At 34.4% G+C, this 15,243-nt stretch overlaps 1 protein-coding gene across 1 annotated transcript; it reads right to left on the reverse strand.

Annotated features, from left to right (window-relative positions):
- Positions 1-4,314: 4,314 nt before the first annotated feature.
- On the reverse strand, positions 4,315-11,172 carry LOC149569054 (transcription factor bHLH30-like). Its single transcript, XM_089821836.1, has 2 exons — positions 10,557-11,172; positions 4,315-5,067 (listed from the first exon to the last, which is right to left on the reverse strand). The coding sequence occupies exons 1-2, from the start codon at positions 10,842-10,844 to the stop codon at positions 4,600-4,602; spliced, it is 756 nt and encodes a 251-aa protein (XP_089677962.1). The 5' UTR covers positions 10,845-11,172; the 3' UTR covers positions 4,315-4,599.
- Positions 11,173-15,243: the final 4,071 nt, after the last annotated feature.

The raw sequence follows: 15,243 nt of genomic DNA on the forward strand, positions 1-15,243 counted from the left end.
TCTCCCTTACAACTATCACACCTAGTGGAATTAGGGCAACTTGACTTAACCTCCAAACTTATGGATGGGGTGAAACTAATTTATTTTCTAACTCCAATAGGCCCAAAAAACATAACCAAGTACTTGGTTTGGATCCCTTGGCCAATCTACGAATACTTGCTTCATAATAGTCCAAATGTCCTTGTAGCCCTTCCCTAAGGGTTTTCTCCACTTAACTATTTATTCTCCCTGAGGACTTGGCAAACAAAATGTAGTTTGGGATACCCTTTTGGGACTTATATAAAATCACCAAGTCTTAGTTCTTGACTCCTTACAAAAGCTTCCTAATCCATTCTTCTTATAAAAAACTAATTAGACCAATTAGGTCTAATTAACAAAGCACTTTTTTTATATCTTTCAATTTCTATCAAACCAACCATCCAAACATGTCAAGGATCTCTCTAAGTCTTTGGTTTGGAGGCAATATTCCACACCAATTAGCATATACACCCTCTTTTGCATGAAGTTACACAAGCAGTCACTTAAGGATGCCCCCCTAGGGCTTGATAGTTCTCTTAGGTTTTGCAAGATCTCTACAAAATTCGTTTTGAATCCTTTGGAGCATTGTCTTATCTAACATTATTTCCAAAGGCCATAAAATGCCTATGGTGAAAATGTCAAATTTGGCACACTTCGTCTCTAAGCCATTGCAAAACTAGAGTTTCTGACCATCAGTGACAACTTGAATTTCTAGCAACATACAACATATCCAGATCTCAACTCAACTCAACTCCTTAAAAAAGCTAAAACATTACCTACTCTAATAGGATTCAAGGTTCCATAATATCACATTCACCATATATGATCAAACAATTAGCATAATTGCACAAAATCTCAAATGTCCTTTATTGCTCCAATGTCCAAATCGTGCAAAAACTTCATTCCTCTCTTAGATTCAACTCCAAAGGCCTTTATACATCATTCCTCAATGGTTCCAAACTAAGTTTCAAACTAATTGACCATTTTGAGGGTATATGTTAACATGGGCAATAAGTTGTCAAGTTGTTGGCAACTTTTGCTACTTACAACAATTTACACATGGACCTTTTACATATTGCAAATGCCTTCTAATAGCTATGAAATGATTCCTAGACTCTTTACTGACTCTTTATTATATCTATATAGATTTGTATGACCAATTGCCCACGATAGCTTACACATGCAATTAGGGCAATGGCCTCACGATGTGGGTCTTATTAACTACACAATCTACTTTGGTACATCCATTTCATTTTCAGAGATGTATTCAAATATCTTCCTCCTTTGGATTTTCTTCAAGATCTTCATGGGGTGCTCTTGCACCACTCTAATATCACTTTTACCGCAATAATACATGCTCAACTACTTTGTGGAGGAATGCCCTCCCTAATCACTTGACTATGGCCATTTTTGCTAGATATTACTCTGCCATTGAGAAGCCTCTTGCTAGAAAATGAAATTGTGATCTTGGAGGCTCCTTTTATAATGGTAACCCTTAAGGCTAATATGGCTCAAGCCATTTTATCACACCAAAATAGGACTTCTAATTCAATAGTGGTGTTCCAATAATTATTCACATTGCTTAGCCAATTGATCACAAGGGATCCATGCTTGTTCTCATTCTATGTTAAACATTCTTCCTTGTGGAGGAAAAGGGCTCCTCTTCTCCATTGTTCAAAGGAGACATAAAAATGATTGTTATGTACAATAATTTGAAAAAGGAAGAAAAGTCTTCCTCAATTTGATTAGAATTTTCTATCCATGAAAGGGTGCATAGATTGCAAGGATGGGGACAAGCAAAAATGTAGGTTGGGTATTTTGTTTCCCAGTGGCTACCTATTTCAAGTATGTTGTCAAATAGTTTTTTAAATACTAGTCATTAGATTGCATTTGTAAAATGTTCCAAACCCTTTCAAAACCTACTCTTTTAGTTGTCAAATGTGTTGTTGGTTAGTTGTCTTGATGTCGATGTTTTCATGTATGTGGGTTTTAGGAGCTTGTCAAGACCTACCTTCTACATGGTTAATGGTCCCTTCAAAGCAACAAAGTTGGTAGAGCAAATACAATAATACAACAATACTTAGCTCTTACAAAAGCCCGATGGCCTTTCAAGAAGATTTTGATGTCAAATTGTTGCATGCTCAAAAAATAATGCCTTTGTCAATGAAATGCATTGAAACTATGTTCGATCAATGCTCTATTAGGGACAAGTTTGTGGGTTGATGATTTGGGGATTGTGATTAATCTTCCACATTGAACTCATATACATGTATAATAAGGTTCTCTTGCCATTTATTGAGTGTATAACTACGTGATTCGTACTTCTTGAAGATCTAGTAAATATCAACATTTTAAAATATCTTACAATTTGTTTCAAAATAAGGAGACAAGTTCTCCTAAATCAATATTTGGAAAAATTTCAAAGATCAAAGAAATTAAGCAATAGCCTTCAATGTGAATTATTTAATCGAAAGATCTAAAATCCAAATGTTTCGCAATTGATAGATCCTTCACTACTTTATATTGAGATAAAATGATTAAGAGTTAATGGATGAGATGACAATAATTGAAGATCTTTAAATACCAACACACAACACCAAATTACACCAATCATAAGTTCAATCAACTCTAGGTGGGAAGGTAAACAAAACAAGTCAAACCACTTAATTTCTACAAGAAAGAGGACAGGTCTACATTTATGAAAATGTCTTAATGAGGGTAAACAATCAAAACCCAAGTGGCTAATGCTAGGAAAAGCTAGGTGTACACGTAGACAAATGTGTTTAAATATTTAAACATAAAGACAAACTGGGGGCATATGCATAGGGATATATGTATAGAGATGAATTAAGACCACAGGAATGAGATCGACTTTGTACAAGATCATGTTGCTCGTCACTATGTACATTCAACAAGGCATTTCCTCAAACTGAATACAAAACTAAATGAAAATTGATGCACGTAGTACTTCAAGTGCGTTTAAATATTTAAACACACACAAAATGGGGGCATATGCATTGTGATATATGTATAGAGATGAATTAGGACCAAGGGAATGAGATCGACTTTGTACAAGACCATGTTGCTCATCACTACGTACATTCAACAAGGCATTTCCTCAAACTGAATACAAAACTAAATGAAAATTGATTCATGCAAAACTTCACCATCACAATAATATTAGCATGTAACCACCCACTAACCATCAATCATTAAGTTAAATCTATGGATTGTAAGGTTCTCCGCTAGCATACCGAAGTACTATACAAGGATCGGGTGTAGTAACAATGCGAAGTATAGCGTATCTTGTCTTACATGCTTATATTTGCTCATCTTATGTCCACGATGTTTGCCCGCGTCTCACAAAGTAGCTTTTCTACATTACTGCTCAAAAGCTCGGCACTCAGTCCGCCTGCTACTTTCTTACCTCCAGCTTAGTGGAACTTTATGAATTTTGTGCCCTCTCTGCATAACGCATTTTGTTTAAAGTCCCGTAATTTCCTTCAAAGAAGAGTCAAAATTGGATTAGTTGCAGAGACATTGATAAGTAGCGATAGCCTCCTTTGGATTTCTTTTCATTTATGACAGCCTCTTCTTGGCTACTAAATCTTTATCTGCTCCCTCGAATAGAAGGCGTCCTACAAAAGCAGTCCTCTTAACAAACTGAATAAAGCAGTGAACTGTTGCTTCATCACTTTGAGCAGAGCAGATTCTTAACTTGCTCTATCACTTATGGGATCATATATTTGAAAACAACATTCGGTAACTCTACATGTTGTGGCATTTAAGTAAAACCCATCCACCACATATATCTGCCTCTGCCAATTGTACCTGTTATCTTATCCTAAGAGATCTAAAGCCTCAAATTTAAAGCCATTCAGTTTACCTTTTAGTTTTGAAAGGAGCTTATGCACTGCAATGCACTCGTTATTTAAAAATTAACATGAATATCATATTAAGTTGAGGAATGTCTAATGAAAAATAAATAAACGGTTCTTAACTAAAATATTGAACAGAGACTTTACCAACAGAATTTGAGACTTAGGGCATCCAAATTTTGCTCGATTCAACTGCACAGGAAAATGTTTGCAATTGGCTACTATAAATTGCATCTGTTAATTTAGGCAATTAACCCATATGTCACGCAGAAAGATATCCCTCAAAGGAAAAGAATCACAACGAGCAGAGCATTAGATAGAAACCATGTGGAAATCAAATGGTTCAGCACAATAGCTCAAATACAACACACCAAGCAAAAACATTGACCTACTAAATATTTCAAGGACTCTACGTTAATTTTGCAGATTAAATAAGATAGAATTGAGAAGATTTGCAAATAACGTGCATTTACAACCCTTGCAGTTTGCAAAAGTATACCAAAATGAATAAATAAAAATATCTATACCACTAGGGGTTAACAGTAACATCGAGAAATAGCTAGTCATGGGGTAAAACTTAAAAGATACCATGTTGTTTTGTACAGGCAATGTATATGTAAAGTCGTTGAATTCATAAGTTCAACATTGATGATTTGAAGGTGTTGCTAACCAGAAACTGGGCCTTTGCTCGTCACGCTGCACTTCAAGTAGAAGAGCTTGAGGAGTCAAAAGATAAAATCCTATGTCGCTTATTTGAGACTGAGCTCCTCAGAGTTAACTCGCTTGAAGCGGACCTGTTAAGTACTTCCCTCAAAGCTTCCTTGACACTATTAAAACACTGTGTTTCTTCATTACTGCCATTCACTTCTTCCTGGCTTGTCACTAGGAAGACATTTCTCACTCTGCCACCAAGACATGACATCTCAGCTTTTACAGTCTTCAATCTCTGGTCATTGAAAGATTGCAGCAAATCAGCCAAAAGATCTGGTCGCTCATCGCAACAAATTGAAATCCTAATGAAATTTCTCCCGTTTTCATCACCTCCGTGTGCTTCAACTTTCAAGTCATCAAAATCTGTGGGTATGGAATCACCTTTAGCAACTTCAGCAAACCTTTTCTTCAGTTCTTTTACATGGTGAATCACTTCTCCTAGAAGCGTTGCTTTATCCATCTGCATCATCTCAACAAAATTGCTTCAATTGATATATTAACATTAATTCATTTGTACTAGTTTCAGCTATTAAGTAATCAATACGGCATAGCAGTGTCCAAGCAATCTGAAGCACCAACATGCATATACAGGGAAGATAGCCGTGCCCATTACATTATACCAATAAATCATTCAAGTAAATAAACACTAGCATGACTTATCTCTAGTGGTATATCATTCATAAAGAAAATGATTGTGTATTAATTGAAAAGGAGTTACTGAACAAACAAAGCAGAACTTACAGAACAAAGCAAGCTAAAAGTACAAGAGGGCCAGAAAACAGTATCAGTGATTTGGCAAACATGCTACACGCTTTGATGGGTCACACATGAAAGACCTTATTCATGGTAGAAAAATGGAACTGTAGCTAAAGATGGATTCACATTTCACAATGATTCATTGGGTTTTCATCAAACGGGTTAAAATTTAAGGAGGTATAAATTTGACTAATATGTAACACAATGATTCATTGGGTTTATGTAACATAGCTCTTGATATACATAACAGAAAATCGATCTTTCAGCTGTTATTTGTTTTTGTGAAATTTCATTCAATATATTTGAAATTTCATAAAAATCAAACGGATATAAAATGGATCTTTCACAAATAATAGACCATTACAGCAATTTAATCACAGGTTTGGGAAACAAAGAAAAAAATCTTAGCAGAAGTGCCTATGCACATATAGACTGAGATAGGAAATTCCCTGATAAAATGGGACAAAACCATATAATTTCAAAACTGGTAAAAGAATCTACAACAATCCTTTAACTGAAGGATCAGAGAATAGGTTGTGATGACATACCCTCTATTCAGGAGAACAGATGTAAGATAAACTGGGATGCTATTTGGGGCATAGCCAGAGCAATATCTACTCTGACAAACTGAAAAAACTCAGAGCCCAGCAGAGAGAAAGAACCCGCATGACACTGCCTGGAATTTTAAAAAAACATTGCAATAAAAGCCTGTTTCACAGGGATTTAAATAGCATAAATAATGCAATAAAATTGCTAAAAATCTGAGATAGTGAATCCCTCTGGAAAGTGCCGGAACCTGATTCTGAAACAGTCAGGATTCCTGCGGATCCTTCCAGATTCCTTGCAGATCCAAGCAGGATTCCAGAAGGGAATCCGGATTCTCTGTAGAATCCTGCCCAGATACAAGAGGAATCCGAGAGGATCTAGATCTCTGGGCAAGGAAAAAGGGGCCCCCGTTTTAACTTTTTATATTTTTTTATATTTTTTTTAAATTAAAGTCAAACTCAACCCTAAAATACAGACCCACAAAAACAAAAGAGCCCAACTTTATTTTGACGCTGAACGTCTTGACCCATTGTGAATTCATCCGAGATACCTGAATACAAAGCAATATAAGCTATGATTATCTGATCTCAAAAAGGACTCATTAAAATATAAGCTATGATTACCTGATCTCGAAAAGGACTCAACAATGGTGATCTATGCTGTAACAACCCCAGAATGGGCTAGTCTAACTAGAAGCCCTATTTGCTCTAATTCAATTATTCAAGACCTAGTCCTCAATTACACTAGTAAGATTGTCCAATTACTTGCATAATTCATCAAAATCATCAAATCCCTAATCAAACATTCAATCATCATTAATTAATCAATTAATTTCATTAATTACCTTAGCCTGTTTAATTAAATCAATCCCATTAAATCCCCTTGGCTAAAGTAATTAATTGAAACAAATTGATTAACGCTCTTATATTACAACTCATCACAACATGACAAATCAGTTGTTAACGGACCAATGGGAGTTAACACACATGGATCACCTCACATAGATCACTTAAGGGTTATCCTAATCACTCCTTAAGAACCAATCTACGAAACTCATTTGATCACAATTCTATAAAAGGAATGAATTATGAGCTCATTTGATCCACTCACTTGCATTCATAGTGTTATGCTGTAGAGTTTCATACTCACATAGCTTAATTGTGCACTTTGCATTTAGATAACTTCAATTTCTTAATGGATTCAATTAAACTAGCTTTCATCTGCTCATCTTAGATGCATTAGAATTGCATTGTTTTATGTTTTGAATCTCTCATTCTAGGATGCATTGTCACTGATCATGGATCTGCATTCTGCGAGGACTTTAAGATCTATCTCATACTTGTTCTAGATAGAGAGCAATAAGATGCTCTTAAATTCTTTTGCTTGTATTTTCATAATGTGATGATTACGAACTAACAATCTAATGTTCTATTTAAGTGTAGTGTTGTTTGTGCAAGTACACTAATTCACACACACATGCAACCAACTGTTGAACGGTGCTAACTGCTGAAACCTTTGAAACCATTGATAATAAAGGATTTGTATCAAACCTTTTGCAACATAACCACTAACCTCTAGATTCGGTAACAATCAGAATCTGAGCATTTAAGCAAAGAAAAGCTGCTGGAACTAATCGCATAGACAAAGGAAACTCATAGGGTGTAATTTTGCAGTAATGAATGAGTACAACTTGTAGGTGCTGATGACATGTTGACCAGCAAAAGAAGGTGCCTATGGTCAGACTTGTGAGATGTTTGCAGTTGCACCAACATTGGTATCCTTATGAGACTTTGACCTCAACTTATTATTATCATTATATGTTTGAGCTTTGAAGTTTTGAATTAATGATGAATGCACATTGACATGTTAAATGTTTGGAATCTACGAACACACACACAAATACATAACAAAAATGTCTGTATTTATATCCACAGAATCAGGATCCAACCCCAGAAAATTGCCAAATCCCAATCCAAACCTGAACCAGGATTGGCTACTTAGCTTATAATATAGGCTACACTTTCAAACCTTAAATAAAATAGGAAATAGAAACACCAAATGAAGCAAAACTTGAAAGAAGATAAATATAACTATCACGTCCGAGGCAAGTAAAACCAAAGGGCCACATGAAGATGCCACACCTTCCAGAATTACACAAAAATTAAGGCTATGTGACAAAAACTGATGTAAAATCTGTTGGAAACATATTTGCAAAAATGTACCACAAAATTTCATACTTCAATGTTGTGTTCACAACATATGAAATTGTGAGGTTCTTCTAGGATTAACCACCTAGTTTTAAAGTTCTCCTACAATAAAATAATTCATCTATAACACAGTATCTTCAACTAAGAAGGTGAAAAATAGACCACAAAACTAAGGGAAAGAGAGAGCTCAAAACAACATGTTGAAAGGGCCAAAATCTACGTTTGACATACTATATGATAAATCAGTTGAGAAAAAGATCACTTTTAATGTTCTTTAACCTCAATAGTCTTTACAGCATATCAACCATAACCACTTGTTAAGAAGATGGTCTCTTTAACTGCTTTAGATTCAGAAACAATTCCCAGTCTAAAAAATTACAAAATAGACAGTGGAAGTTAGTAAAAATCGATCAAAATAATGCATTAAGTCTTATGAAGTAAACTACAATGGAACCAGAATTGCATAGACTCAAGAAGAGCCTTCGCAACATTATATCATAACTAAAGCTAAATCTCCCATTCCATAAAAGATAAACTCTGCTAAACCACAAATAAAACATCCACATAAAACCATTTATATCTAAACAATCAAGGAAAAATTTGGGACACGGATCTTAACTTTAAAGGAAGAGCTTCTAACTGCAAATTGTTAGCTCCAGAAATTGGCTTTGAACATTAAAAATGATAAACCCACTAACAAAGCAAAATGCACAGAAAATCACGAACTAGAACCAGAACTATGAGAACAAACTCAAATTTAACAAATAATATTAAGAACTTCAAAAGAAATGTTGTATTTCTAAAAAACACTTTAATGTAAGGGAAGCTACTGAAATATCGTAGCTAGTGATTTTTAAAAAACTCAAGACATTTACAAACATAGATGTCCTATGAAATATAAAAATTCAAATTTCTGAAAATACAATCCTGTGCTGTGAATAAAAAAATCTCTAAAATAAATCAAAATTGACTGTTCCTAAAAAATAGCAAAAATGTGGCTAAGTTGCTGATCTAAGCCCTGACATGGGTTCAAGAGTTTCTGACCGTCAAGAATTGAATGAGTTAGTAGTCAAATTACATAGTTTAAATCCAACAAATGATCATATTACTCGTCATACAGAGCATCAGCAGGTTTATTATATCAACACGCAGCATCAGTGCTACACCCATTGCTGCACCATGCTTGGGCATGCAAGACACAACCTCACTGAGTATAGAGATCACAAAAAGGAATGTGATTGGTATTCATATATAGACCAGTATCAAAAAGGTGCCGCCACAAAAAAAAAATATTGAAAAACAATTAGTACGTTTAAAAAATTAGTTGACAAACATTTTTAAGATTCCACTGTGTTGGGGTTTTCACCTTTTAATATTTTTTCATTGACAAATCATTCTTGTCTCGCAATTTCTCATCAATATAGAATTTATCCGAAACCTATGAAATTTTGAAATCTGTTATATTGATACATAGTACTCTAAATCTAAAATAAAATATCATAAAACCTTACTTCAAAATTTATACCCTGCTTGATGAGAAATGTTTTTTATTTGATTGTATATTTATAAGTTTTGACTGAAACAATGATATAATAATAAATTTTCTGTAGAAAGCCAGATATTATTTAACTTTTAAAAACTTGGTAAAAATAAGTAAAACCAAAGTAACAAGAATCAGAATCGGATCGAAATCGGCAAGGCCGAATCAAATCGTGAATCGGCCATGAATCGGAATCGAATCGGCCATGAATCGGAAAATTTAAAAAACCCTTGAAATTTAGTGAGTAACTTATTTCATAAACCCTTTATCGCTGATTCAATTCACCGATTCACAAAAAATCATTTGGCTTGAATCAAATCACCGAATTGCGTGAATCGCATGAATCGCCGTGATTCTTGGAACTATGAGTAAAACTAATAAATTATTGCGTTAAGTTTCCTCCTATAGGAAATTTTATTGCATTTATTTAAAAACTATTTTAAAACCACTCGTATTCTTTGTTCTTCTACAAAGACTTAATTTATTCATTGGTCCCAAACCACCTTTAGCTGCCATTGTGAGGGAAAGACGTAATATTTAAGCAAACTATTAGAACAATCTTTTTAAAATTTAATTAAAAGAAATTATGCCAGTAGTTTGTTAAAAGTTATAACCCGCTACAAGCCTTCAGATTTGCCTAAGAAACAGCCCATTTGATTGTTTTGAGGAGAATCATAACAAAAATTCTGAATAGCATAATGCTATGTCGCAAAAATTTCCTCGGTCGGTGCTCTTCTTTTGAAGAAAAGGCCTTTTTTTAATTTTTTTTTCCAATAACTATCTCATTTTAGACACTAAATAAAGAGAACAAAGAATCCAGATGTGCAGCCATATTCATCGGAGCAAAACCTTAAATTTTATGAATGAAAAATGAAGATCTAAGGAAGTCCCAAAACTCACCTTATCTCTGGAAGGAATTAGCCTTCTTAGAGTTGACAAATGCGTGTTGATCCTTTCACGTCGCCTTCGTTCAGCCTCACTATGATTCCTAGACGCAGCAAGCGCCCTCGCTTCCAAACTGTCACTATAGCTTCGCTTTCCGCCATTAAAACCCTCGCCTACGATACTAAACCTCTCTCCCGCTTCTTCGACTCCTTCTCCACCATCAAAACAGTCATAACCGTAACGATGGATTAAATTTCCCGACATCCTACTCGAAAAACATCTCAAATACTCGTTGTTAAACATCCTACCACTGGATTCACGGCCCTCAGAAGCAAGGGCAATCAAATTGGAAGAAAAGGGCGCAACATTTGGAACAGTAATGGAGGCCAAAGAAATACTTGTGTAATTTTTCTGTAGTCCGAAGCTTTTTTATCCATTTCAAGAAGGATTAAAACATTACACTGGACATTGTGACGAAGATATGTATTTGAAACACAGTTTTGGAGCTCACGAGAATCAATCTTTGACTTGTGAAGAAGAAAATTGCCCTTGTACGGATTTCTAGGTTTTATACTATATAGCACACAATTGTTTAGTGTGCTACGGATTTAAAAGAGATTTTATATTCGTCGTTTTAATTCGTGATTTTATATCATATTTATTTCGTACTGCCCACCGCCTCGCGGGTAACAAGTTCTGTAAATAGTAAATTTTGATTTCGTGTTGGAATTCGCCTTTACCTACTTACTTTCTGGTTACGCGGGATGCTGTAACTTATGTGATGCTTTATTTAAAGTTTAGTGACTTTTTAAATAAATATTAATAATAAGCATAAGCAGAAGTGGATTGTCAATAGGAAGACATATATTGAGGGGAAAGGAAAATGGGTATTTAATAATATAGGAGGATAATTAACTTAAATCTTATGACAAATCATTAGTTTGTTATATTCACAAAGAGTTCGATAGTTATGTCAATGAGAGTGTCACTTGGAAAATTCTAAGAGTCTTCCATAGGCACAAGGGCTTCACAATGCCTTCAACATTCAAACAAATTTGCATTCTTGTTCTCTTCTAATAAGAGAAATAAATGTTTGAACATCTCACAACCAACCAAATCAATATTAGTAAGTCATCAATCTTGGATAGAATATTTGTCAACCCTTGTCAAGAAAAAAATAAACACTATATAGTTACAGTTAGCAACACCAATTTTAGATAGGTTTATTTCTTTTTATTTCTCTTTGAGTCATTCATTATCAAACTACTGCAAAGAATATCATCCAATTTATTATGACATATGGTTCTAAACATTTGCATACACATCCAAAAAGTATATCATAATACAACAGTTCTAAACACATAATGGCAAAACACGTTTTGTGATCCTTTATTTGGGATTATCAACTACAAAATGTTTTACAATAAAAGAGGTGTTCCAAAATCTTGATCACCAATTTTTATATTTTTTTTTAAGATTGCAAACTCACATTCATCCTTCTTGGCTCATCCATTACTATGTTGAACAATGAACAAAAAAAAGGCTCAACTTTGGGTACCCTTCCTTAGCCAAAAATTATCACAAATTTTGTAATGGTTTCTAAGTTTTTTAGAGTTTTTCCTTTTTCCATAATGGGTTTGTGTTGGAAATGGAAAGGAGTAACTGAGAGGGGAGGAGTGAATCAGTTACTACAAAAAAAATCCAAAGTCCCTTTTAAGCTGTCAACACAATATAATACCAAATCCTGATGTACTTCGGTTAACACTAAATATTTTGTTGCAACTTGGTTACACTAAATATATTATTGTCACTTGGTTAGCACAACGTTAATTAGATCTTAGATATTAATGTGATTAGCCTTTATTAACTTAGTTGCAGAAACATAAAGGAAATAACATGAACACAAGAGACACCAAGATTTAACGTGGAAACCAAATTTGGAAAACCATCAATTGCAACTAGTTATTGTTTTTCACTCTTCTAATGTGAAACTTGTTAGAAGCCAATGCTATTAAAGGTTATAAAAAACATTTTTAGGTGTGACCCTATTAGAGGATTTAATAAACCCTATTATGAGTGGCCTTGTAAGAGGTCTTCAGACACTTCAATCTAGAAATGCCACCTTGTTAGAGGATTTGTGGAATAGTTGTTAGGCTAACTCTATTAAGAGATTTGATTCACTGCCACAATTTTTAGAGAGTAACAATGACTTGACCTGATTGTTGATGCAACTAATGACTTGACCTGATTGTTGATGCAACTAACTTTGTTGATTCAAATCTCAATTCTAGCTTGATTACTTGATCCTCTTTGATCAAAATGTTCTTTGCAGCTCGGTCAACTTGGATGCTTTACCCTTTATAGATATCCTTCAAATTTGCTTCATTGATTCATCTTCTTCAATCCTCAACTTGACCCTTCATATTTATGATTCACCTTGTCAAGTCAACTTGAATACTCTTTTAATTAAACAATTTTTATCTCTTTAGTTAGCTTCTATTAACCAATAAATTTATCAAACTTAATATGCTGACAGTCGACTAATATAGAATTGAGTACTATGTCAATACAGAAGATACCTTTGTTAACCAACCCAATTTGGTCAATATTGACTTCATGCTGACTTTTCTTTGATAATCGGTTGAGCTCGATCAATACAGACTTTTCTTCATGAACCAACTCAGCTTGTTCAATATTGTCTCTGGACTTGGTTATAACTAAATGCTCGACATACACAAGAAATTGTCTTTGACGGCCGAGTGAGCTCCGCTATCACTAACTGCTCGATAAAGGCTTGACATTCTGTGTAACATCAAAGACAAAATACAATTGAATAGTTTTTTTCAACAATCTCCCACTTTGGCATTGATGGCAACACAACATGTCATAATATAAAGAAATTTTAGAGAAAAACAGAATTAAGGATAATATCCTTGGTTTCATTCTGATTCTCATCTATGAGAACTCCCTGTATCAGTGAGAACTCCCTCTAGAATGATTTTCTCTAACTGAAATCTCTCCCTCTAACTTACAAATCTCTTCTTATTGCAAAATGAACTTGTTGACACAAAATTTCTTTGATATGATAGCAAACTCTCCCTCTTTGACATCTCACGCCAAAGAAAATAATCAATGTATTTGCCATGTACTTGATGTATTGATTCACATGCAATCCGCTCTGACAATATTGCATCAACTTGTCTGATCTTCAAAATGCTTGGTTGATGCATCACTAAACTTTGTTTAGTGAGCTTTAGATAGGGGAATGAACCCTAGCTTACCTCTTAGATACAAAAATTCATCCTTATGGAATGGCTTGATGAATATGTCTATAATTTGTTCCTTTCTATTCACATATTCCAATCTCACCTCTTTGTCTTGCACTAATTCTCTCAAAAAATGATATTTTATTGCAATGTGATTTGTCTTGGTATGCATCACTAGATTCTTGGATATGTTAATTGCACTAGTGTTATCACATAAGATAACTATTGGATCCTTGATTTCTTCCTTCATACCTAACAACAGTTGTTTGAACCAAATGACGTTGGAATAATTAACTATTGCTGCAACATATTATGCTTCTATTGTAGACTGAGAGATGCAGTTTTGTTTATTGCTTGTCCAAGACACTAGCCTCTTTCCAAGTTGTCTCCTTTCTTATACCACAAACCATAATCTTCAGTACCTTTTAGATACCTCATAATTCCTTTTATTTCCATCATATGATTTTCCTTTGGATTAGTAGAAAATATTGCCACCATACCAACTGCTAATGTAATAGTAGGTCTTGTGTGTACTACATACTAAAGTTTTTCAATCATTGATCTATATGTATTTGATCTACCTCTTTGGAATCATCATTTTTGGAAATCTTATGTCCAGTAGACATAGGTGTTTCAACTGGTCTAGAATCCTTCATTCCAAATTTCTTCAATATCTCCTCTAACTACAACTCGGCTTCCTCTGACTGAGACTCGATTAGAACTTATTCTAACTCAGGTTACACTGGCTACAACTTGGGTTGCACTACTTGCAACTCGATCTCCTCTATCTGAGACTCAATTCCCATAGTTTGTGACTTGGGTTCCTCTATTTGAGATAGCAAACATGTAGTTTCAATGAAGTCTAGGTAAAATAAATTACCTTTTGTCTAATTGCCCGTCCCAAGTAGATTTCCTTTTCCATCCAGCAACTTGGCCTTTCCATTCATTAATTCTACCTTGAATCCAATGTTGTTCAACTATACCACACTAAGTAGATTGTGTTTCAGTCCTTCAACCCAGTAAGCATTATCACATCTAAGTTCATCAACCAATGTAATTCAGCCTTTTGCTTTTACATAACAAGGTTCATCATTTCCAAATCTGACACTCCTACCATCATAATGTTCCAAGTGCTCAAATTTTGATTTATCACTAGTCATGTGGTGAGAACAACCACTATCAATAATCATTGTGTCATTCTTGCTAGTATGAGAAACAAGGGCCATCTTATCATTCTCATCATCTGATTCATCTTTAATAGCAATGTAAACCATTTCATCTTCATCACTACTATCACGGTCTTTAGCCATGTAACAAGATTTCTTACCTTTATCCTTGTAGTCTTTGTAACTTTTTAAATCTTTCTTGCCTTTGTACTTGTCATGCTTCTTTTCTTCCTTTCCTTCTTTGTTTGGACACCTTGCAGCAATGTGACC

The sequence above is a fragment of the Cupressus sempervirens genome, chromosome 3 (genome assembly GCF_028749045.1).
Source record: "Cupressus sempervirens isolate cs-2001-9-10 chromosome 3, ASM2874904v1, whole genome shotgun sequence".
Lineage (NCBI taxonomy): Eukaryota > Viridiplantae > Streptophyta > Pinopsida > Cupressales > Cupressaceae > Cupressus > Cupressus sempervirens.

What these genes read in the sequence shown, in the direction of transcription:
- LOC149569054 (XM_089821836.1), bottom strand. Translation starts at nt 10,844, where the DNA reads ATGTTTAACAACGAGTATTTGAGATGTTTTTCGAGTAGGATGTCGGGA. An exon ending in TAATTCCTTCCAGAGATAAG is followed by an intron (nt 5,068 to 10,556) that starts GTGAGTTTTGGG and finishes GAGATGATGCAG; the next exon opens with ATGGATAAAGCAACGCTTCT.